At 42.5% G+C, this 25,450-nt stretch overlaps 1 protein-coding gene across 2 annotated transcripts in view; it reads left to right on the forward strand.

Moving 5' to 3' along the window:
* Positions 1-25,450, forward strand: part of Atp8a2 (ATPase phospholipid transporting 8A2) — a 627,840-nt gene that overhangs the window by 125,461 nt on the left and 476,929 nt on the right. For both annotated transcript variants that reach the window (XM_063232530.1, XM_063232531.1), the window contains exon 3: positions 25,200-25,299. In XM_063232530.1, the coding sequence (XP_063088600.1) occupies positions 25,200-25,299 (100 nt within the window). The remainder of the gene's footprint in view (positions 1-25,199; positions 25,300-25,450) is intronic.

Raw genomic sequence — 25,450 nt, forward strand, 5'->3', positions numbered from 1 at the left:
TAGGAAAGTAAGGATAGTTACTGTGGTATAACCTGCTATTTTTGGTTCTAGAGGTCTGTGTCCTCAAATCTGATATGAGTGGACAGACCAGAACAAATTTAATTCAATCTAAATATGGCACTAGGACTACTGTGTCTTTTAAATCGTTATACACCATTAGCAATGACCTCTGCTTTTTTTTTTTAAATATAGTTTCAGAGCTGTCTCTACTAAAGACTAGCTTACCGTCTCTGCCTCATGTCTGCTACTCCACTTTTCTGCTATAATTTGTCCACCTTATTCCCTCATTCCATGGTCTGCCCCGTTCACTGAGGCTTCTCTGCCACTGTAGCTGTAATCCTGATATCTCTTCCTCTCTTTCTCTGTAATGTCCTTCAGCGCTCTCTGTAGGGTTGGATTGGTGGCCACGAACTCCCACAGTTCCTCCTTGTCTTGAAAGTATCTTATTTCTTCATTAATTTTTAGAGAGAGTTTTGATGGATATATGAACTTAGGTTGCATATTTTTTTCCTTCAGGACTTGGAATATTTCTCCCCACTCCCTTCTTGACTTAAGAGTTTGTGTTGATAAGTCTGCTGTTATTTTGATAGATTTCCCGTTATAGGTAACCTGCATCCTTTCTCTGGCTGCTTTTAATATTCTGTTTTTTTGGTGGATTTCTGGGATCTCGATTATTATATGCCTAGGCGTAGATCTGTTTTGGTTGTAGGTAGCTGGCGTTCTGTATGCTTCTTTTATCTGGATATCATTTCTTTTTGCTATACGTGGGAAATTTTGCTTTAATATCTCTGTGAATATTTTTTGTATTTCATTTTTGGATGTTCCTGCTTCCTCACTCACATTCTTTATCCTTAGGTTATGTATCTTTTTATCATCTTCCAGTTTTAGAATTGCTTCTTTCTGGTTCCTTGTTATTTTAAGAGGCTTTTTCTTTCACGTTCATAAGCCCTAAATCTCTCTTCAAGTTTCAGAAGGTTGTCTTTAGTTTCTGTCAAGGCATTTTGCCAATATTCAATGGAGTTCTGAGTTTCCTGATATTCTCTTTGGATCTGTTTCATGTATTCTAAGTTATGCTTAAATTCTTCTTCAGATGCTTCTCTTTCTTTTCTGATTTCCTCAGTTCTTCCATCTGTGTTCTCTTGGGCGGGGCTTGTCATTTCTTTAATTAATCTCTTTATATCTTGCCTCACTTGGATCAGGAGTACATCTTTAAATTCCTCTATGAGATCATGTAAGTACTTTTTAATTTCGGCTGATGCTGTGTCGAGTAGAGGATGGTTACTGTGCTTGTTCTCTTCAGTGTTTAGTTCTCTTGGGTTTAATTTCTCCTGTTGAACAGCTGGAGATTTTTTTTTATTTTTATCTCTTGTCATGTTTCTGGTTTCTTTCAGACTGTCCTGGAGTTCTCTGGCCCTCTCCGAATTGCTTAGGGCCTTTCAGAAGCGTGCTGGCTTGAGTTTTTGCTGTCCTCCCCAATTTGCTGTTATCTGGGGTAGGCTGGGATGTAGGGGTGGTACAGTCTAGTCTCTAGCCTCTGTGTCAGTTAGTTCATAAATTAGGCTGTACTTTCTGGTTGTCACTGAGTTGTGACTATTTTGTATCTGCTTATTGGGCCCCAAGCAGAGGCTTGGTTTAGCCCCAGTAGCTCCTGCCAGTTCTCTTTGAATCAGAAGCAGCTGAGTAATGGCACAGGATTCTGCCCAGGTCCCAGCCATTCTCTTCCAAACCTCTCTGTGATAGGAGCACCAGAAAAGCAGATCTGCCCAAAACCAAGATAGCTCCCACTAAGTTCTCTGTGCGGAGCTGAAGCCAGCAAGTAATCAGGCTCTGCCAGGACTCAAGATGTCTTCCACCAGCCCTCCCTACAGGGGGACCTGGTGATGTCACCAAGCTGCGGTTTCTGCCGCCAGGCTAATATGTCTGCACCAGACTCTGTGTTATTGATTTCCCCGTGGTGGCGGGCCAGCTGTTCTCTGGCCAAACCCAGCAGCCGCTGGGTTTTCTGTACTCACCAGAGTCTGGTGCAAGTCCTCGTTCCGGGACCACTGCACACCAAGCTGTCCACTTTTCCCCGACTCGCGGCTCAGCGCTGACCGGTCAGATTTCTGTGCACCGTTTAGATTTGAATTGCCAGAGCTTTGTACATCCGCTCTGGTGCAGCGGTGCAGAACTGGCTGCTACTTGGAGTCTCGATCTGGGTCTCAGTTTCCCGCGGTCCCCAAAAGCAACTCAGCTTTTCGTGCTGGGTCCACGAGTCTGTTTGTTGATTTAAGGGCGCGAGATTTGCAGCCTCCGGTCTCAGCACGACTTTAAATCCTCCAGCTGTACTGTCTTGGTTAATAAGAATCGCTATCGATTTGTCTGGTCCTCTCCATGCTGTCTTTTTTTAGCTTTGAGTTTGAATTCTCTGGAGAGACTCTTCGCTCGATCCCCTAGCTCGCTGCCATTTTCAGCACTCCCCTGAACAAATATTTCTAAGATGACAATATGTAATCCATTAACTAGTGATTTCCTGTTTATTACTTTTCTGAAATTCTGTATAACTTGTACCCTTTCTCTGCTTTTTTTTCTTTTTCTCCTTAAATAAAATTTTAAAAAAAAATTGGAGGTGATGTGTGACTCAGTGGTAAAGCATTTGCCTAACATGAACAAGACCTTAGGTTAAATTCCGACTACTGGAAAAAAATTGAAACCAGATATTTAAATAAATTTGCTAAGTGCAATATTTACTGAGAACTTACTGTATACCAGCTGCTGTGATAAACATTTTATTTCTACTAATTTGACACATGACTGCCATTGTAGGTGTGGCAATGGAGGGACAAAACGATTAAATACTAGCCCAGGGTCTAGGAGCAAGGCTGGCAGGCCAGTCCCAGAGCTCCTGCTTTTCACCACTGTGCTGTGTCTGTTAGTGGCATAGTGCTGAGCCCTGAACCCAGGAAGAATTCACACACAGGCTGGTCCCAACTTTTGTTCCAGTGAGTATGTATGAGGAAATGATACTTATCTAAGAAGAATAAGACTCGGATGCCTTATGTTTGATAATAAAATACAGTCTCAATATGGTAGGCGAAGCCTGTTTCCCAGGCCCATTCTCTACCCCTGTGCTACCTGACGCTACTGTACTTTGGTGTGAGCAGATGGATTATTCACTCAAGCCTTAGACACTGACCTTACTGTGTAGTAACACTCAGTGAACAGAGTCCCAGTGTGTAAGGGTGTCTGGGTGATGGCCATTGTCTTACAATACCAAAATCATGCAGAAGAATATAATTTTTAATAGGTTTTATAACCCTACTGCAGACATAGTTCCTAGTTCTTAACCTGTGTCCGGTGGAATACTTAGAATGTGAGTTTTGAGGCCAGGCATACTTGGGGTTGAATTTTGATTTAGTTGTCGACAAGCAATGTGGCCCCTGGTAAGTCAAGTATCTTCTTTTAAGGTAGTAAGTTGGTGCCCACCTAATAGATTTGTTTCAGCAGTCAATTGCCTGGCACATATAATTACTAAATTAGATGACAATATAATTGGATGCCATTCTATATGCCACCATTTAGGATATATATGTCTGTCATCTCAAACTCTGCCAACAAGGGTACTGATTTCCTCTGCACTGTATCCTTTTATTTAATATTTGTTGAGTGTGTACTTGAATTTCTGGTTTAGTTAAAAAGATAGTAAACTAAAGAAATAGATAACTTTAGATTCCGAGAAAGGCTATTAAGAAAATAACCAGAGAACCTAAGGAAAACTCAGGGTGAGGTGGAGGAAGATCAGTGAGCACTTCTCTGTGGAATGTTTATGTCAAAATGTGAGAAAAAGAAACTATGGTCCCAAAGAAGAAGGACACCGGATGGAGAAATCAGTGGGGGTAGAGGATGTGAGCAGAGGTGAGTAGCTGAGTCCAGTGGTAATAGACAGAGGGAAGGTTTTCACTCATTACTCTTGTAAACATGAAAGGTCCAGTTCCACCGCCACCCAGTGAAGCCAGCATCCTGAGAGACAGAGTGACAGGGGAAAGAACTTTATGGGGATAACCTGTGGGTGGATGGCTTTCTCCCAGACCCACTTTGTCTGGGAGGTCGTAGGCACAAATGCTTAAGCTGTATGGGTTTCTGGGGAGTCTAATCTTAGCATAGCCAAGTGAGCTCTGGGATGGTCACTAATTCCTGCAGTAACCAGTTGTTTTGATGTGATTTCAGTGTTTCCCAAGGTCAACAGACATTTCAGGCATTTTGCATTCTGCACACCTAAGGAATGATTGTTGCCAGGGGGCTGTGTGACCGGCATTGTTTGTTGATGTTATCCTGTATTCTTTGTAGGCAATGCTGACTTTAATTATTTGCAGAGTAAGACAGGGGGATGAGGCAAGAAGAGTGAAACAGTTGGGTTAGTGCTCGGCAGAGGTGACCCATTCATGAGCTGCAGGCTGAGGGTGGGTAGGAAGGCAGAGAGGCCAGACCAGAGCTCTCCCCTGGATCCTGCGTCCACAGTTCGGAGGACCTTTCCTAGGAGAGAAGGCTGTGAGGGGTCAATGTTACCCTCAGTGCAGTGTTCATGGCAACGTGCTGTCCCCCCAGTTCTGGGGCCAGGTCACTGAAACATCCACACACGACAGTCCCATGTTCACTGAGGTGTATGTGTCATCGCGGTGAAAAGCCGAGTACTTCCCACAATTGCTTCATTTTAAAGACATCGCACTGTCCTCCAAGAGCATACAGCCTAATCCTGTATTAGTTCAAGATATGGGAAAGATCACCACAAAGCCCGTGTTCCTGACTTTGAAAGGAAGCCTCAGCGGGATGAATGATCAGCATCCATCTCATTAGAAATTGTTAGGCAGAATATCCAAGCCCTTTGTTTGCTCTGGAGAATTCAAATGAATTCAGTTTTATTCAGATAGAGCTTTTCCGAAGGCATAATTGAGATATTCTAGTGTAATATCAGAGGATTTCCATGTAAGATTTATCTATTAAAAAAAAAACCCTTTAAACTTGTGAAAAGGGTTCATATGGCATAGTCAACTTTAAAAAAATTAACTCATTTCGCAGGTTGGCATGAATCAGCCCTGGTATATTGTGGGTCTGCCTGTGAAGTAACAGGGGTGCAGAGTCAATTGAAATTAAAGCGTGTTAGAGTTCATGGGAGTACAGAGTGATAATCTGAGGTCTGTGTACAATGGTGAATTCGAACTGTTCCTTAGTTTTATTTTTTCAGGTACACACATACCCTCCCTGTGCTTTTTAAAAATTTGTATGCCTTCAGTGCTGCTCATTTGAGAGAATAAACCTTGTGTATCTTTGCTTTCCTCTACTTTTTTATTTCTGTGACATGTGTGAGCCTGTCGATGTTGTGACACTCTTAAAAGTGTGGCTGGGTGGAAATAGGAAGCCATGAGGAGGGCACAGCCCTGAGGGGTGCTTAGATTTACCTGCTGTTTGTATTTAATCAGGTGTGTGAGAAGTGCCGCCCTGGAAGGACTGTCGAGGGAGGAGGAGGAGGAGGACTTGCTTACTTGTAGGTCCTGGAAGCAGGAGGCGGGGCCTAGCTCTCAGGCCACCCAGCCCCAGAGTCAGCCAGTGGGGAGGGGAGCAGGAGATACCTGGGCATCACTTTGCATCACGGCTTTCTCTGGGACATCAAGGCGAGGCAGGGTAGACAGATATAGGGTTACTAATGAGTCGTTAGTAATGAGTTATCAGTTCCTTATGACAGGAGTTACAGTGGATTATTCATCAGTATGAATAGTTTTAGTAAGCAGGGCTTTGCCTGAGCTGCCTGGTCTCTGGCCACTGGTGACCAGTGCAGGTTTAAAATAGAGCTGCATGGGCAGGTAGGCTTTGGGCTGGGTGGTTTGCATGTGAAAGATGCACTCTCTAGAGAAATGTCTTATATTTCCAGGAACAGCCGAACTCTGGAGGTCAGCAGGGCCGCAGATGCCAGTGCATCCAGGATGCAGAAAACAAGAAATCATAGTTATTAAACCATAAAATGCGATGCGAAGCTTTCAATTAGCTGTAATATGGTTGAGAAAGCATATATATACTTGCGTAATTTGAAATGGAGAGTGGTATCTGGCTCCACAGTGCAAGAGCTCTGAGGGGAGGTCCTGAGGGGAGAGGGAACAGCCAGTGGTTTTCCAGAAGGGAGTGTGAATACAGAGAGCAGGAGGAAGGTGCAGGACTAGTTCAGGAACGGGCCAGTGTGTCGGGCCAGGGCTGGTGCTGGAGAGGGCGCAGTGGTCAGAACGCCGCCTGGAAGCAGAGTATTGGGCCATTCAGTTACAGCTGGGAGCTCAGAGAAGTCCTGTATGCTTCATAGCTGTGCGAGTCTGAATGCCCTGCCCAGATTCGCTTTCTGACAGAGGGACACAGATAACATGTCAAATGTCCAGCACATGGTGAGTTCTCAAGAGCCAGGTGTTATTCGGGGCCTGGGCCTCGGGCATGGGGCGTGTCCAAAGTGTTCAGATGTAATTATATGGGATGAGATGAAGAAAATTCATTAGGAGATGTATATTGGTGATAAGAGCTTCAGCAGGACACGATGGCTCTGGGACTCAAAGAGAAGAAACGTGTGAGAGATGGTTGGCTCTGTACCTAAGGAAATTTCCGGCTTTCTGTCTTACTGTAAAATGATCATAGTTTTGTTGTAAAAATAAAGTTACTGTAAATACTAAATCCTAGAATGCGTACAATGGGTGTATGTTAATATTTCTCATTCCCAAAGGGACTAGATTCCGTAAAAGTCACTCAGAGTGTTCAACAAGAGCTCAGTTGAAGCATGCATATCTCAGCTGCTTTTCAGGCAAGAGAGGATCCCATCCTGTAACTGAAAGGCACTGCATTCCAGCACCAGCCCTGACCTTGGCGCACGGCTCCCTGTCCTACTCCTCCCTCTCCCCCTGTTACTCACACCCCTCTCTGGGAATCTTTTAATCTGATAACAAGATGCAAGTAGTAACAGAAATGGTAATGTTTGGGAAAGGGCAGTCAGGTCCTGTGTGTGCGTGCGTGCGTGTGTGTGTGTGTGTGTGTGTGTGTGTGTGTGTGTGTAATTGACTTCAGTTTATCCTCTGGATGTAGATAGCACTTTCTCTGGGTTGCTGCTATGCTGTGTGCTTGTTACGGTGGTTGCATTGTTCACTGCAGGTGCAGTGGCCTGTCTGCAGATCCCTAGACTATACACATCTTAAAATCAGCACTGTGTTTATTCTTGATATCTGGGTGTGTGGACAGAGTGTGTTTCACGGGTATAATTTTGCTGTTTCATTTAAGAGCTGTTGCTGAGGAACCTGAGTGGCCATGCTTCTGTGGGTTTGTTAGTTTGGGAAGAGACCACGCAGGGAAAGCTGGACTAAGATTTTGGGCAGAAGAGATATTCAGGTGAGAATATTGTTGTAGAGATTTCCTCAAGGTGACAGGAAATCCAGTGTGTGGGAACCCATGTGCAGTCCTGGGGAAAATGCCGCTCTGATAGTAGGTCCAGAGGAGGTGTGAATACCGTGCCGTGACTCATCTTTTAACACTTCTGTGTGTAACTCAAAGACTTATCTAGAATTGTGTGTCATGTTTGTGACATCGTTTAACAAAACTGAGCCTGGTTCCTCTGTGGAGCTTGAGGACTGAGTCAGAGTCCTATGGAACTGATACTGGTACTGGTGATGCATCCTAGCAGAGTGAACAAAACAGGCAGTAACCTCAGGAGAAATTGGAGAAGAAGTTAGCGTGGTGACAAGGAGCGAAGCTGTGAGACGGTACACAGATAGGCGCTTTCCAGTTTTCAGACTTGTTCTGAGGGGGAAATAACGCTTTTGGCGTGGATGTTGTCCTTGGACTTTTGGAGACTCCAGATCTATTAGAACTAAATATCCATTTCCACATGGTCCAAGGCAAGTCCTTATTTTATCTGTAGAAAGAACTAATTCCTGTTGGAAGTAGCATGATGCTGGGAAAATAATTAAATACTCTGACTATTGTTTTATGGTGGATCTTTCAGAATGAGAATATGATATGTGCCGTATTCCCCAGTGCTGAAAAGGAGAGAGCATAGTAAAATTTTTTGGTTTTGTTTTTGGAGACAGGATCTCACCGTGCAGTTCAGGCTCACCTTGAGCTCACTTTGTAGCCCAGGCTGGTCTCGAACTCACAGAGATACTCCTGCCTCAGCCTCCTGAGTGCTGAGATTACAGGCATGAGCCATCATGCCCAGTTGAGCATAGTAAATTGTGAAGACAATTAGGTGAAACTCCCCAAATCTGACAGTCCCATAAGATGTCTGTGCCATCCTAATGAAGAGTAGATTACTTCCCCATAAATGTTTCATTTTAAAAATATCTTAAGTGTCATCCAGCAACAAACAGACTAATCCTTTATTGGTTCAAGATACAGTAAAGATCAACAACATGCCCGTTTCCCTAACCTTTAAGGGAGCCTTGGTGGGGTGAATTTTCAGCACCCAAATCAGTAGAAATTGCAAGGCAGAATATCCAAGCCCTTGTTCCCCATGGAGAGTTCAAATGAACTCAGTTGTATTTAAATACCGGATGCAGTACTGAACACAGTACTTCTAACGTTCCAATAGTGAACCTGTTGCCAGTATGCAATGGTGGTTGATATAAATGAGTGCATGTGTCACACCAGACACAGTATAACAGCCCAGAGCCACACCAGGGACGCAGACCTTCAGAACAAACTTACCAAGCAGAGGATTGAAACTGACCCTTGCTAATGATTATCCAGTGGTTTCAGTATGCTGTATAAGGAGATAAGAGGGTTGAATGACATTGGTAGAATTATTTGTGTATTGGTATAAAGTATATATACTAAAAAATGTTTGTCTGAGAGATTTCCATATTTTTTGAGGTTGTAGCCACAGAACATATTTTATTCAGAATAAAATAAGAATTTTTGAATGCTTCCTTTAAATTATATGATGCTCAAAATAAATCATTTTCTAGTCTGCTTGGAAAGTCACATATAATAGCCTACAGTTCCCTTGTTAGTGACAGCATACCTGTACACCTGACCAGTTTTTCATCACTTCTCAAATCTTTGCTAAGGTCAAGGCAGCTTGAAGCCATCAGAAGCTGTCCACTCTGGTCCGGATTCTCTGAACTGTACTTTCAGTGCGGATTGACAGTTACTGGTTGGTTTTGTTCAGAAAACTATAGTTCGGGTCCATCTTCCTATCCCACAGGATAATACCCTGATGGTGTCACTCCATCAAGAATATTGTGCAGGGGCATAGAGTTGTCTGCCTTGATGCCTTGAATTGAGATGATAAAATATTTTGATGTCCAGGATTTCTTTGGGTGGTGGTGGGGACTATTTTCTCATTGGATATGGATATTAATCCCTTCCTGACCATTACTGTCCTTTTTGGTTTTCACTGAGCCTTAACGAAGTGTACATGACATAGAATATTAAAATATTGCTTGCATCAGGCAGATTCTGGTCCTCTTTGATATTCTAGCCAGGCATTTTTTTCTTGTCCTAGAATAGTAAATTAGCTTTGACTTCATAAGACTGTGGTACAGAAAGAAAAAGCAGTCTGTGTTCGTGAGTGTGGAACAGAGATACAGTGTGGCCAAGTAACTTCTCCAAACAGGACCCAGGGTCAGACACCTGCATTTACTTCTCTCTGACCAGGAATTTTTACCATTGTTACTCTCTATGAACTAGAGCTAACAAATGTGTGATTCCCTCCTTAACACAAGGGGCAATTCCTTTTAGTTTTGCTGAGACTCTGGGTTTGTGTCTGTGCTGGATAGTACACAGTGGTGGTGTCCACAGCTGTTGCAGCTCTCACTGCTGACTGTGGTTATTTTCTAGTCCAGTGAGGCTCATTCTGGGGAACTGGCAGAGTTGTTGATTTTTTTCTGATTTTGGGTCCTTTTTTATATGGATGCTATAATAGACATGTGATTCTTATTTTTTGTCATGTCCAAATAGCAGCCATGGATACTCTGATCTTTACAGCTCATGAGGCCATTTCAGTTTGCCCCTGGACCTTGCTGGAGCTGTTACTCCTTTGTGGGTGGGGCCCTGGGTCCTGTCCTACCCTGTCCCTCTCCCATTGGGCAAGGCTTGCTTGGACATGTGTGACTTCAGGAGAAGGCACTGAGGGAGACACTGCCCAGTGGTGTTCCAGGTGGGCCTTGTTCCAAACACTTTCAACTAGCAATGGCCAAGTAGGACGAGAGCTGAGGACCTGGGATTGCTGCTCCCCAGTGGGGCGGGGGACCTTCGTGTCCCTCCTGTGTGGAGCATAGCTGTGAACCTGAAGGAGGAACAGGCGTCTCAGGACAGTAATGTATCGGAGCCCAGCGAGAATGCTGATGAAGTCGAAGGGAGACACCAGGCTATCAGCCTACGGGGCACCAGGGCATCCGTGCTGGTGGATTGCCTACCTCTAGGTTCCCATCCTGAGAGGAAAGTACCCTCTGGTGTAGTGGAAACTCCACAGAGTTACAAGAACAGAATAAAATATTAAGAACTTTTAAAAATATTCTAACCAAAGTATCTGCTCATTTGTTTAATTCATATGTACCATGAATTATTTACCTTTGAGAGTATTTTTTGTAGTAGTTACTCTTAATGACATTCAATAAACTAAGAATTTTAAAAAGATTTATGGCATTTTGTCTGCCTTTCATTGGAAAACTTATAACATTGAGAAATTGACCAAAGTATTGTATAACTATTGTGGATTGCTCTAATTTTTTCCCTTTCCGTGTTGAGAATAAAAGTCAGGGTGGAGAGCAGGCGAGGCATGTCTTTTATTACTTAGAATAAAAAAAAATAAATTAGGTAGAAACTTAGAAGAATGAAGTATAGACTTTTAATACTTAAAAAAATTTCTACATGACCATTAGATTCATTACTGTCACTTCAGAGAATGTTTTACAAAGTTAAGCTCACTAATATTTGTGGACATAATCACATGGATATCTACTGTGCCAGGGAAAAAAAGTAAATGCTAATCTAAGAGAGTGGCTGAATAAATTATATGGTATTATGGAGCCATTAAAAAGAATGACTTAAAAATGCTATTGACTTGCAAAGATTTTGTAGTATTCTTAAGAAAGATAAAATTCTGAGAACATGGCGGATAGATAGCAGCAGCTTCGGAGGCTCTCTGAGAAATCGCACTTAAAATCCAGGAATTGTGCCGGGAGAGAAATCCTAAGCAAGGGGAGATACACTTTTCCAACCCAGGAAGGAACTAAACTAAGAGAAACCAACTGGAAACACAATCCTGGTGATATAACAGGAACAGATAAGGTCTCAGCACGGAAGCTGGACCCTGCGCCACTAGAAGCTGCAATTTGAATTTCCTGCAGCTGCTGCTGCATCCCAATCGACGTGGCAAGGAGAGAGGTGCAAAAGCTCTGAGACTGGGAAGCGGTGAATGGAGTTGAGAGCGGGACTGGCCGGGAGCCCTGCATTGACCTGTAGTGAGTGAGTGGATTGGGGACCCTTCCATAGAGTAGGAGGCTTCAGCAAAAGACATACGGGGACCGGGCAGACTAGCCGGAACAGGTTGTTACAGTGACTTCAGTCACATGTTCCCCTCTCAAGCGGGATTGGTGAGGAGTGCCTGGCCTGCGTGATGTCACTGACTAAGACCCAGTAGGGTAGCCCAAACCAGGTCCCTGCACCTGGAGGTGCACCCTAGCAGTGAAGCCTTCGGTAGGTTGACCTGGAGGGCCGGGCCCAGCAGAGGCTGTCCAGGTCTGTGTCTCCCTAGTACACTGCAGTGGGCGGGAACACCTAGCCAGTACAATTCAAACAAACTGTAACTGACAAAAAAAGAAACTGGGCCTCCTATATTCGCTTGTATAAAAGGAACAAAAAATATGGGAAGAGGGAGCAATAACAAAGGGTCCTCGGCCCCCAATCCTGAGAAACATGCAATATCAGACACGGCACCAATAGACATAAAGCGCTATCTCCATAGCCTCATAGACAAGTTCAGGAATGAAGTTACTAATGACCTGAAGCAAGATATAAGTAGAATAGTTAGAGAAATGCTAAGCACTGCCCAAGAAAAAACAGATGGTGGAATGGAAGAACAGAAAAAAAGGGGAGAATTGTTTGATGGAGAAAATAGAGAAAACATAGAATACATGAAGCAGGTTCAAAGAGATTACCAGGAAACTAAAAACTCTATCGAAAACTGGCATAACAGCTTGAAAGAAACTAAGGATAGATTATCTGAACTGGAGAGCAGATTTGTAATATGGGACCATGAAATGAAAAACTTCTTAAAAATAACAAACAAACAAACAACAACAATACAAAGGCTAGAAGATGATAAGAGGATCTATAACTTAAGAATTAAGAACATAAAAGAAGAAGTAGGGACACAAACAAATGGACTACAAAAGTTATTCACAGAAATAATCCAAGAGAATTTCCCTAATTTAGCAAATGGTAAAGATACTCAGATGTACGAGGCATACAGGACCCCAGCCACCTACAACCCAAACAGAGCTACACCCAGGCATATAATAATCAAAATTCTAGAAATCCAATATAAGAACAGAATATTAAAAGCCATCAGAGACAAGAAACAGATCACTTACAAGGGAACACCCATCAGAACTACAGCAGACTTATCAGCACAAACCATCAAATCACGAAGAGCATGGGGGGAAATAATTCAAGCTTTGAAAGATAATAACCTCCAGCCAAGATTGATATATCCTGCACAACTGTCCCTAGAAATTGATGGAAAAACAAGGTGTTTCCAGGATAAAGAGGAACTAGGGGAATTTGCAACCATCAATTCAACTCTACAGAGAATACTGCAGGAAAGGAAAACACAAAAAAGGAAAATACCAAGATTCCAGAAATAGTGGCAGAGAGGCCACAATGAATGGAGCAGAAAGCGAAATGAAGAAGACAAACTGATAACAAATGACAGAAAAAGAGTTCAACAGAAATGAGGCAGAGAAGATCGGATGGTAGGAACAGCTATTTTGGAGAAAACAAGACATCATAATAGCTAGTGCTGATTTAGTATCATCTTGTTTTGAAGTCCCATCAAACTTGTATTCTTTTGTCTCCATCGGTCTTAAAAGGTTGTATCTTACTGGATTTTATTATATATGATAATATAAGTAAAAACTTTTATAGACAAAGAGATTATACAGAAACATTGTTCATTTTCTGTTAATTGGTTCTAAATACCCTGTAATAATGTCATTCTTTTGAATGGTTTTATAGTGTCTTGATATGTTTGGTGCTACAGTATACGAAGTTATACTCAAAAGATTTCAAGGCAAGAGACACTATGGTAACTTTTTTATGTCAGGATATCTCGTGGTGAAACACTATTTTGCTTAAATGGTTATGTTTTGACCTGCGCTGTTCTTTTGTTGTGCCCTCTTTTATCTCAATCCCCTTTTTAAAAAAATCATTTACTTTTATCTTGTTAATTAAGGGAAAAATAAATAAAAAATAGCAGGGTACATTATAGTAACCTACTTTGATTTCCTATTACCTTGATTTGAAATCCTGTGTTGCCTTCACCATCTTGTTTTGACTGATTTTCCCCTATTCTGCCATGCTTGATAGTACCAAGTTCGAAAGTATAGGCAAAACTGTGAAGACAATAAGATTCATTATGATGCCCATTCTGGTTGACTATTACCGTCTTTTAAAGTTCTGTAATGTCTCCAATGCTTTGGTTTTATTCTTTACTGTTTTGTTCAATTTTATTATAACTGGAAATTCTTCTTAAAATTGCAAGAGGCAGTATGGTAACCATTGTTGATCACCTTGTATTTTGTTTTTACATTATCTATTATGTCCATCCTTTTGATTTGACTGACTCTGATCTGGTATGTCACATTTGGTTTTACTCTCTTCAAAAAAAAAAGTAATAAGAACTGTGAGAGTAATAAAACCCAAAATGTGTAATTGTCATTGTACAAAAGAAAAGAAAGTGCTCTAAAGGTTATAACTGCATGTGTGTTTAAGTGTATAAGATAGATAACCATATTACTGAGTTTTTTTTTGATCATTGAACAAAACTGTACTCTCACTGTTTGAAAGTCCACTTTATATGCTTCAGTTTTGTAACTTGAACAACTATTTCTAAGATGAGAATATGTAATCTATTAACTAGTGATTTCTTACTGTTTATTTTTAAAATTTTATATTACTTGTACCCTTTTTCTGTTTTTTGTCTTTTTCTCCTTAAACAAACAAACAAACAAACAAACAAAAAGAAAGATAAAATTCAAAAGCCAGCATATTGCCTCGTGATTGTGGAATACTGGCCCCCTGTGATCATGCATGCAACGTGGAATTGTGTAAGCTTGGAGAAAAGCACAGAGGGCACACAGATTGTTATTCAGTTAACCACAGAGCTCAGTTACATGTTTGTATGAGATTCTGTGCATACCCCCTGGGGCGGTTTACTTGAAGCTCATGGAGCTTAAGAGTCAGGAGATCTGCTCATTCTGAGGCATTGGGAGGGATGCTGCGCTGTGGGATATCCATGGCTTGGGCTTAGTCCTGTTTGTGGCCCTGCAGTGAGATGCCACAGGCTGGGTAATTGATAAGGAATGAAGATTTATTTGGTTCCTGGTTCTGGAAGCTGGGAAGTTCAAGATCAAAGACCTTCTTGCTGCATTATAGGATTTCTGAAGGAGCCACTGAAGTGAGAGGGGAGAGGAGGGAGAAGGGGTGGGGGAGAGAGAGGGGAGGTGAGGAGGGGAGGAGAGGAACGGGAATAGAGAGGTGGGGAGGGAGAGGCCAGGGAGGGGAAGAGAAGGAAGGAATGAAGAAGGAAGGAGAGGGGAGAGGAGAGGTAAATATGCGGACTGACTCGTCTTTTAAACAGTAGGGAACCCGCTTCCAGTACAGCAGCGTTAATGTGTTCTGAGGTGGAGCTCTCCTGACTCAGCCACCTCTCAGTCACCACTCTCGGTGCTTCTCCACCGCAGGTTATGTGTCCGGCATGTGACCTTCAGGGATCGCAGTCAAACCACAGCAAAGCCCAGTGATGTTTGCATTGCTTGGTAAACTAGAATCTTGGCTGGGCAAAAATGTTTCCTCTCTTTAGCTTAGACTTCCGCCTCTGTCATGTTTCTGGTCCTGTGCAGGAGATTTGGAATGATGATTCTGGGGATTTGAGTCCGTGAAAGTTGCATTGGAAATAAGATTTGGTTTGGGTTGAGGGTGGGTTTATGGGATGGGCAGTAACTTGTGTAGATAGATGAATTATGAACTGTCTCGGCGTAGGAGTACAGGAAAGCTTCTCACACTCCTCACTCACCAGGAGCTTTGATGTGCGGCTGCGGCACTGTTAGGAACCCAGCACTGGAACACTGTACCAGGGCAGCACCTTACACCTCTGTGAGTCATATGAGAGAAGTGGTCTAGATTTTAAATTTTATTTATGCAGGAAGCTTGATTAAAATTCTCTGAATTTGACAGCAGTCATGAAAAGCTACCTGATTTTTCTTTTGATGAATAGTGGAACAGAAACCAGAAGGTCAACAAAAAAAATGACTGATGAACCACGGCTACAAGAAAGAATGAAATTTCTATTTTTTTCTGCTAAAAATGACTACAACATTTTCATGTAAGATGATACATAAGCAGATAAAATTAGAAATGAGAGGAACTTTATTGAGTAGTTCATACCACACTGTTACTTTGGATTTAGTGATGTAGTATTTTTCACAAATTGTATAATATTTTGGTTACTTTCATATATGTAATTACTTTTGTGCTTAATTTTGTTTTTTGTAATTCTGTATTTTTCTTAAAACAAGATTCCCAAATTTTATGCACTTTGTATACAGATTGCATCCAGGACCTACAGAGTAATTAATTCTAGGTATGAAAATGATAGCAAATTAAATGAAAAGATGGAAAAATTAGGAAAAATCAGGAAAAGTCTACAGTATCTTAGGCTTTTATGTGAAATGGCCACGAGTGAATATAGAAGAACTAAATGCAGTAAATCGTTCAGACTCTTCCCTAGACTCTGATTCTCTGAGGATTTGTATCAGACAGCTGCAGACAGCTCTAGCTTGGTCTGGCCAAGTTTATAGTGTGGGTCACGGTGCAGAAAGCGCCACTATGATTACTGGCCAGCAGAGGGCGCTTTGCAGGTGGTCTGCACTGTGCTTAGGCTTCAAAGAACAGATATTTAACGTGGCCAGTTTAGAGCTCACCAGATAGGACAGAAACGGCTCTCTTTGCAGCCTTTCAGACTCTGATCCTCTCTCTCTGTTTTTGTGTCTGCCTCTGCTCCCCATCCCCCAGTACTGAAATGATAGATGGGTGGATGTGTCACACTGTCACCTTAGGTGGCCATGAACGTGGAAAAGCTTGCTAAAGAGCCCACCCCTTGGGCTGTTGACTCAGAAGAGTAGACGGATTGGTGTGATGAAAGAAGAAAGAGTAATATTCTAGGAATTTGGAGGAAGATGCAAGAAGCCAGAGGACTTGCTAAGCCCTCAGACCAAGGTGATCTCCGCTCGGTTTCCCAGTGGGCAGGTGTAGAGCAAGACCCCTGTGCTGAAGGCTGTGTGTTTCCCATGCTTTTCTACTATACTGTGTCCCAGCAGGCAGAAGTGACTGCTGAATGTTGGCTTTGCAGTTGTGACTCAAGCTATGTGGACCTTCGTTGCTATTAGAATCCTCCATGTAGAGACTGATTTCTTCATGTGTCTGTGTTAACTTTTACTAGACCACTGCATAAATATGTTCACTTTGTGAAAATTTGAAGCTTGGCATAGTGGCTTGTGCCTGTAATCTCAGCACTAGGAGCCTGAGGCAGGAGGATTATAAATTCAAGTCCAACGTGGGCAACTTAAGAACCTACTGAGTTCTTCAAGCAAGCAGCTCACCTCTCTGGTAAGCGGCTGCAGTGTGGTAGCGGTAAGCGGTTCATCCAGGGGGAGAACCACCAGCGTCTCCCGAGATCTGAGCCATGTTGGAACTTAGGATGCTGGGAAACCAAGCAAGCAGCCTGCCTTCCTGCTAAGCAATAGTGAACCTGCTGGTGCACGGCCTAGAGTCAAACATCCCACTTCCCCTACCCCCCTTTTCACGTCCCCTCTGTTAGCAAGTGGGAACCAGACATCTGAGCGTCTCCTGGGAGGTTGACCATAGCAAATAAGGGGGACTTCCTTCTACCATCTCTTTGAAGGCAGATATTTTTATTGCTGCTTTGCTTTATTATGATTAATGGTACTGCTGTATTCAATATGCTGTTTTGATAAGCTCTATAATGTTCTGTATTTCATTTTATTTTGATATACGTGATTGAAAGAACAACTATTGTAAAGATAACAAAATATATTGTGATACCTATTACTGTTATCCTGGTAACCTGCTGTGAAGCTCTGTACCAATTTCACTACACGATCTCAATTGGCTTTATTCTGTCTTGTTCTGTTGTATTTTACTACTTTCAAAATAAAAAATAAAAAAAACCTACTGAGTTCTTGCCTCAATAAAAAGTGAAAAAGCTGGAAACAGCTCAGTGCAAAGGCCCTGGGGTAGGTCCTCTGTACTGTAAAAAAATTGGGCTGTCAAACTGGTTTTATGTATTTTCTTATCAGAAAAATAACCCATAGCTTGCCTCACATCTCTGCCATCTTTATAAACTCCTGTTGTAACTCTTTGCTACATAAAGGACTCACAGATCTTGCTTTTTGTTCTCCCTAAATGTTTGTGCTTTCTATATGGGGGATCACCACAGACCAGTCGCCTCCCTCTTGCTCTTCTCCTCACTCCTGTGCACCCATGTTGTAGTCAGGGTTTGCAAAGAAAAACAACTTAATACAGGACACGTAACTTATAGAATTATTTTATAATAGTCACTCAAAGAGTCAAGCACAAAAGTGTGCAGGAAATCTATCCACACCCCAAAGACTCAAAGTATCCAGCTGATCCCATAGCAGTGTCTTGCATGAGTCCAGCTGAAGACCCAGAGCCATGACAGTGCTCCCACAATGTCCTAGAGCCCACAACAAGGACTCATGCAGGTCTGTTTCACAGATCTGCACTGGGAAGGCCCAAAGGTCAGCATTGGAAACTAAAATGTGTGTGCCAGCAGGCTGAGGGTTCTGCACAGGAACCAGGAAGCAACGCTCAAAATAAAGACCAGGGCTCCCCCGAAAAGTACCACAACCATCCACAGTGACATCAAGATCCCGAGCTCCTCTAATGATAGCATCTGAGTTCATATCAGTAAGCCAGCATGGAAAGCTTCTCCAGGAGATTGACAGTACAACATCTTCCCCTCTGGAGCCAGGAAGCGATGCTGAAAGGAAGGACCAGCGCTCCCCAAAAGTGAACCACAGCCATTCTCAGTGACAACAAGGTCCTGGGCGCCTTTGTCGATGAGAACAACTGCGTTCATATCAAGAAAGAAGCTTGACAAGCTCCCCAGGGGAACCACCATGTGTTACAGGCTGTCCACCAGCTGTCAGTCCCTACAGCCTGCCTGGCTGTTCACGCAGATCTTGCTCAGTGTTGCAGATCCTGATCCCTGTTTGCCCAGGGAGGGTCCATTCTGAGCCACTTGGGTCTCCCAGACGCAGAGTGCATGAGCAGGTGCAGGCACCTGTGCTTTGGAGGCCACTGTCAAGAGTCCTGTTCCGCTTGAGACAATGTGAAACCTGGGCTACGTCATGAGCCCGAGGCCAGCGTGAACCACATAGTAAGACTCTATCACACACAAAAACAAAACAAAACAAAACAAAACCAGAAAATGCATGTTTGGGAGCACTTCTGATTTGGGGTTTTTGTCTTAGAGGTGTTCAGTATGTGCTAGGGGTTGATACTTGGGCCTGTTTCGCCTTTATTTTGACACGGGTAAAAGTCAGGCTTGAAGCATAATAATTCCTTGTGGCCGGATATTCACATAAAAATATGTTGTTTCTTTTTGTTAAAAATAGATTCCTTATCGGAAAGGATTCTCTCTTAAAATGATCCTTTCAGTCTGGTAGTGAAAAATTAAGTAAATCTCATGACTTACTTTTATTCGATTTTACATGAAGAAGTTGTCGTTTTTCTTGTAAAGCGTGTGAATAAGGCCTACTTTTCAGTGGTGTCATTTTAAAGATACTTGCTATAAATATCCAGTGTCTGGCATTTGGAATTGGTTATCCAGGCCTTATACGTGTTGGGAGATTTACTTGGAAGCGTGCTCAGTGATCAGAAGCCTATCTTCTCAGCTCATGTTTCCATGGAAGTCTTTAGAGAAAATGTTGCCTGTCCAAAGTTATTTATTGCATAATGAACTGAGTGAGAGAATAAATTTAGAAATCAGATAGGAACAGGGCACTTGCACTGTTTAACAGGAACTGAAGATACAGCCTGCACTTACGAACTTACCTTCAAAGACGCACTGTAAGTTGACTAGATAAATAGCCAGCTCCCATTTTTCTCAGTGTATATATTTTATACCAAAAAGGCTAAAAAAAGCCTGTGTGGACTCTGATAAAGGACTCAGACAGTGCTACTAGTACTGGCCCAGGATTCTGGGAACAGGCCAGGACATCAGCTAGTAGATGACAATTTTCTTTTACCCCCTATGGGTGGAGAAAGAGGAAAATGCAAGCATTGATGTTTTAAAATGAGCTGGTTGGCATTTTATTTGTAACACAAAATGTAGTAAAAGCAAGTGAAAATTTCTAGTGAAGTGGTCTGATCCTAAACAAGTCGAAACCTTGTATTTGAAATTTTTAATTTGGGAGGGGGATGGCGAACCCCGGGAGTCAGTGCCAGTGTTCGCTGACGTCCTTCTGGATGACTCCCGTGGATGTGGCAGAGGACCAGGAGGAGAGCCGTGCTGTCTCGTGGTCTCACTCCTGCCGTCCCTGGAGCTTTTCAGTGCACTCTGAAGAGACAAATGAATAAAAGTGAGAAGATAGGAACCACCTTCTTGGGACATTTATTGTTACCTTATGTTCTTCAATTTGCAGCAATCCAGACTCCTTGTAGAGTGAATATTCTAGGGGAAAGAGGTGACTGGAATCTTACAGGCAGCCAAGTGGGATGTAAGGCTGGCATGGCTCAGGGTGCAAAGTCACTGTGGTGAGGAGGCTCGGAGGGCCCTTCTACTCCCTCAGTAACTGTTCAGCCTTCCTTTATACTGGGCAGGCACAAGAAACATACTTAGTCATGCGATGCAGGATAGGCCATTGTTTCTGGCTCTCTTTACACATTCGTGTGGATTGTCCATCTCTGCATTCTCCAGATGAAGGGGAAGCAGATTTAGCTTCTCGGTGCCTGGAGACTTGCTTTGAGGGGAGCTTATGCTTTTAGTGCTGCTGAACTTTACATTTGCCTTTGGAGGGAGAGCTGCTTTGGCGGTCTTAGATCCAGATTTCTGCAAGCTCCCATTTTCTACTGGTGTGTTTCTCATACTTACTAACTGAGCAGTGCCAAGGAGGGATGTGTGCAACCTGGACAGAGGAGGTGCCAGCCGCGGTGAGTTGTGTTCCTCACAGCGGGGGCTGCAGCTTGATATCGCTGCCAAGCCAAGTCTTTGAGCCCGTTCAGAGGGCCCGTTCTTGAGAGAAAAGGACCGGCTGGTGGGCGTGGAGCTCCAGGACCCTCCTCATCACTGGGTTCCAGTTTTCCTCATTGTTCGCTCACTCAGCCTGGACTCTTACTGTCCCAGCAGTGGGGAGAGTGTGGCATTGTCTTGCTCAGTGCTTTGGCACCTGCTGTGCCCTCAGTGATACTTGAGAGCTGATGCCCTCCCAGAGCCTCGTGTGCTTTTGGAAGGTGAATGGATGGGCCGTGGAGGTGCTGTGTCTCTCAGTGCCTTGATGCTCTGAAGTAGCAGGGCCCAGCGGGAAGAGGCGGGTTGCTGGGGCATGACCTGGAAGGTGTTTCTGTTTCTGTTTCCTGGCTGCACTGGATTTTCCTCCACCATGCCCTGCTGCCATGCTGTTTTTGCTGTGGATCCAGCCAGCTTCAAGGTCAGCCCATTGGAAAGCCACGAGCCAGTTTCCTCCCAGTTACAGAAAAGTGATGAGTTCCACCTCCCTCCACGCAGCTCTTCTGAGTCTCGTGTTGTTCTTTCTTGCTTCATCTTCTTTTTCCTATATAGCAAAAATGCAGTTCACCGCCAGCATTTATTTAACTTTTAGCAATAAAAATGACTATATTCTGTAAATAGAAACAACTACTAAAAATGTGATCATATAAACAGAATGATGTCTTTGTTTCTAAAGACTGTTACTATATATGATTGCCGATGTAATAAATGCAACATATTTCATGACAAGCTTTGGGGATAAGCTAGGAGTGTGACTATGAGTTATTCTGGGTTAAACTCTGAAGCCGCAAGCCCTGAAGTATTTGCAGAGCAGATGAGAAATGGGTTAAGGCTGAGCTCCAGTGATACCTTCTCAGGGAAGCCTCCCTGGTCACTTTTCTGAAAATAATCTCCTTTCCCACGCAGCCAGGGTGTCCTGCTTTGTTCTCTTTCTACCCTGTGTTTCCTTTCCTGGTATTTATCACCAACTGTCCCATCTGTGTTTCATTTAATTTTTAAATCTAATTTCTCCTGTATAACCAGTGTCCCCTTGGTAAGATATCTGACCACTCAGTTCACCTTGCTGTCCAAGAGACCACCACTCAGAGTAACTATGCTTAGTGTGTAGTTAGGGCTCAGCAAATGTATGTTGAAGGATGCATATTTGGATAAAAGGATGGAAGGGTGTATAGTTGGATAGTTGGGTGGATGGATGAGTGGATGGATGTATGGGTGGATGGATGAATGGATGGATGGATGGATGATTGGATGGATAGATGGGCAGGTGAAAATATGCATGGATGGATGAATTTTTGACTGTCATTCTTTTTTTAAAATTTTATTTAAAAGGAAAAAAAGAAAAAACAATGTAAGGGTACAAGTAATACAGAATTACAAAAACAGTAAGAAATCACTAGTTAATAGATTACATATTGTAATTTTAGAAATAGTTGTTCAAGTTACAGGATTAAAGCATACAAAGTGGACATTCAAACAGTGAGACTGCAAACAGTTGTGTTCAATGATCCAACAAAAACTCAGTAATATGGTCATCTTTCTTAACACATCTAAACACACTTGCAGTTGTATCCTTTAAAGCACTTTTTTTCCCATTGTTTTTTATAACAAAATTTACACATTTTGGGTTTTATTACTCCCATAGTTCTTATTACTTTTTTTGGAAGAGAATAAAACCAAATATGACAAAACAAAGCTGTCAGTCAAAACCAAGGATAGACATAGCACATGATGTAAAAACAGAGTACAAGGTTATCAACAATGGTTACCATAATGCCTCTTGCTTCCTTAAAAAGAATTGCCTATATCATTAGGTATAATAAAGTTGAACAAAACAGTACAGAACAAGACCAATAAAACCTGAACATTGTAGACATTACAGGACTTCAAAAGAACATAATAGTCAAACCATAATGGGCATCATAGTGAATCTTATTGCCTTCAAAGTATCAAACAGAATGGAACAGAGTCTAATCAGTCAAAACAAGATAGTGAGAGTAATACAGGACTTCAGATCAAGTTAATAGGAAATCAAAAAAGTTATTATAATATATCCTGCTAATTTTATCTGTCATTCTTTAAGTCACCCATGTATCTAATAGATGTTTAAGGTGAGACTGACTGAACCACAGGAAGTGTTTCTTTCCTCAGGTGACTTCCTCTTGGTTCTCAGCCCTAATGATTGCCAGTGCTTGCCACTCATATGCAAGCCAAGCCTTCTTTGATGAAACAGCTGTGCAGGAGCTGTGCACCTGCATGGATAGGAATCTTTTGGGGTGACATCTTTACCTGGGTGAACACACTATTCTACTGAAAAGTTCTTTCATTTTCCCACTTAACACTATAGATTTTCTTGCCCTTGTACAGTGATTGGTTCATCTTATGCAATATCTTGTAGCATAAGATTAAGGTTTTAAATGTTACAGGCAAACTGTCTTGGAAGTATCTTGGAAGATACTTTCTATACTCTTATCATAGGGTGTGAACTTTTATGTTTCCTTTGCTGACAGCTATTGGTTGCTTTCTTTCAGTAGTCAGTACTGCCATTAAAGGAGCAAGTAACAATCCATTTGAATTTGTCCTGTAGTTTTAGGTAAGACTTTTATACCAGGAGCTGTCATGTTTGTAAGTTTGGTATATTTTTCCTACTCTTTAGTGAGCTTATTGTCAGATAGTTTATTCTGTCTGGCAGCCTCTTAAAAAATATCCTGGCATACCATCGGCAACTCTAAAAAGGGCTCAGTGTAAGCAAGTTTTCTATCTAATTTAGTGACTATATTTAAGCAGCAGAATTTTTAGAAGTTTGAATTGTTTTGAAAGTTTCTTATAATTGATCAAATGCCTTCAGCGCCCAGAGAGAAGGAATAGTATTTTGGTCCTTAAGGGCAGCATTGACCAGTGTGTCTTGTGAAATACTGGGCTGTGGTCCTAGAGGGATGGTCTTCTCTGAGACAGCAGCAGTAAATGCTACATAGGATTCCTTCTGGCTCCATCAAATGATCTCAGGCTCTTCTCTTTCTTAAGTGGTCTATTTTGGCTTTAGTGTGGCTTTCTGTGGCTGGCTTCTCTCGGGTTTTATAGCAATACCCGTGCCTCAGGCAGGCGCTGTCTCTTGGACCCTTTACCCTTCTGTTTCAGTGCTTCCAATTTGCTGTGCACTTGCAGCCTATTAGATAATCCTGGAGGAATATGTTCCATTTAAGAAGAGCCTGAGTCTTGTCTTCTGACAGTAAGCTAGGAATCAAGAAGGTTCTGTGCATCAGTAAATCTGGGAGCAGCCTGGTGTGGAGTAGTTCATTTTGCCCTATAAGGTTCTCAGATTGTGTACTTGGTTTGTTTTACTGTTCTTTGATTACTCTGTATGATGTGTTTGGAACATATGGAACTGAAGTGAACAGTCTTGCTTTTCCCATAACTGTTCTGTGGATAAAGAAATAGATGTAGTTAGTTCTCAGAGTCTCTGATGGATCAATTCCAGGACCTTGTGTGGATTCCTTAATCCCTTCCATAAAGTGGCATTGCATTTGCACAAGACCCATGTACACCCTTCTGCACAGTTTAAATCATCTCTGGATTACGTGTAATACCTAATGCAGTGTAAATGCTATGCAAATAGTTGTTGTACTGCTTTTCTTAGGGAATAATGACAAGGAAAAGGGTCTGCATGTTTGATTCAGATACAGTTTCCCTTTTTTCCTGAATATTTTTGATTCACAGTTGCTGGAATTCATGGATGCAGAGCCTGCAGACACGGAGGGCTAACTGTGTGACACAGATCCGAGTAGGGGCTGTGTGACATAGGTCTGGTTACCATGCTGTGGGCTTGAAAGGAGAAGAGATGTCATAAATTTGACCAAACTTAATGGAAGCCAAGATAAGGGAGGGTGAGATGGGAAGGACAGTTTACACTGTCCCATCTCTTCTCTCCCCATTCAGGGCAGGAGGAGAGGATGCCTAAGGCAAAGCAAAATGTGAGCAAAGGTGGCCAATGTAAAGGTGTATGGAAGGGACAGAATTACCTGGGTGTGGCTGACTCATAAAACTCATACACACACAGTAGCACACCACTTGAGTCTCAGCACTTGGAAGGGTGAGGCAGGAGGATCCCGGGTTTGAGACTAGCCTGGGCAACTTAGTAATACAATGTCTCAGAATAAAAGATAAAAAGTACTGGGGATGTAGGAGAGAGAGAGAGAGAGAGAGAGAGAGAGAGAGAGAGAGAGAGAGAGAGAGACAGACAGACGAGAGAGGAGAGAGAGAGAAGAGAGGAGCGGGGAGAGAGATAGAGATAGAGATAGAGAGAGAGAGAGAGAGAGAGAGAGAGAGAGAGAGAGAGAGAGAGAGAGAAGAGAGAATTTTACTAGTATACTAACTAACCAACTAGAACCCTTCCACAGTGGTACTTCTTCAAAAGCCTGTGTGGGCTGATTATAGCACTGAAGTCCAGGAGATGGTAATGTCCCTCCTTAAACTGCGTGAAAACTAAATCTTGTGGTCAGGTGAGCCCTTCTCCACCATGCAACTCTGTAGCAAGGAAATGCTGGGCACAAAAGTTTCCTTGTCCTGAAGTTTGGAACAAAGGTCTTCATTTGCTCTTGTTCTGCAGGGTTCCCGTCTCTAACTAATCACACGGTTTTCCTTGTGCTTACAGTACCGCCAAGTACAGCGTGTTGACGTTTCTACCTCGATTCCTGTATGAGCAGATTAGAAGAGCTGCCAATGCCTTCTTCCTCTTCATTGCCTTATTACAGGTAACGCTTTCCAGATTACTTAAAATCCTCACCCCTGGGTGCATGCAAAATAGGATTTTGCTGACAGTTTCCTTAGCTGAAGAAAAAGTTAAAATATTGTATAGAATTTGTTTTCCTCATCCAATACAGAGGGCAGCACTAACCTAATCTT

Source organism: Cavia porcellus, unplaced genomic scaffold (genome assembly GCF_034190915.1).
Source record: "Cavia porcellus strain 051 isolate PalLab524CR breed Dunkin Hartley unplaced genomic scaffold, mCavPor4.1 scaffold_21, whole genome shotgun sequence".
NCBI classification, from domain to species: domain Eukaryota; kingdom Metazoa; phylum Chordata; class Mammalia; order Rodentia; family Caviidae; genus Cavia; species Cavia porcellus.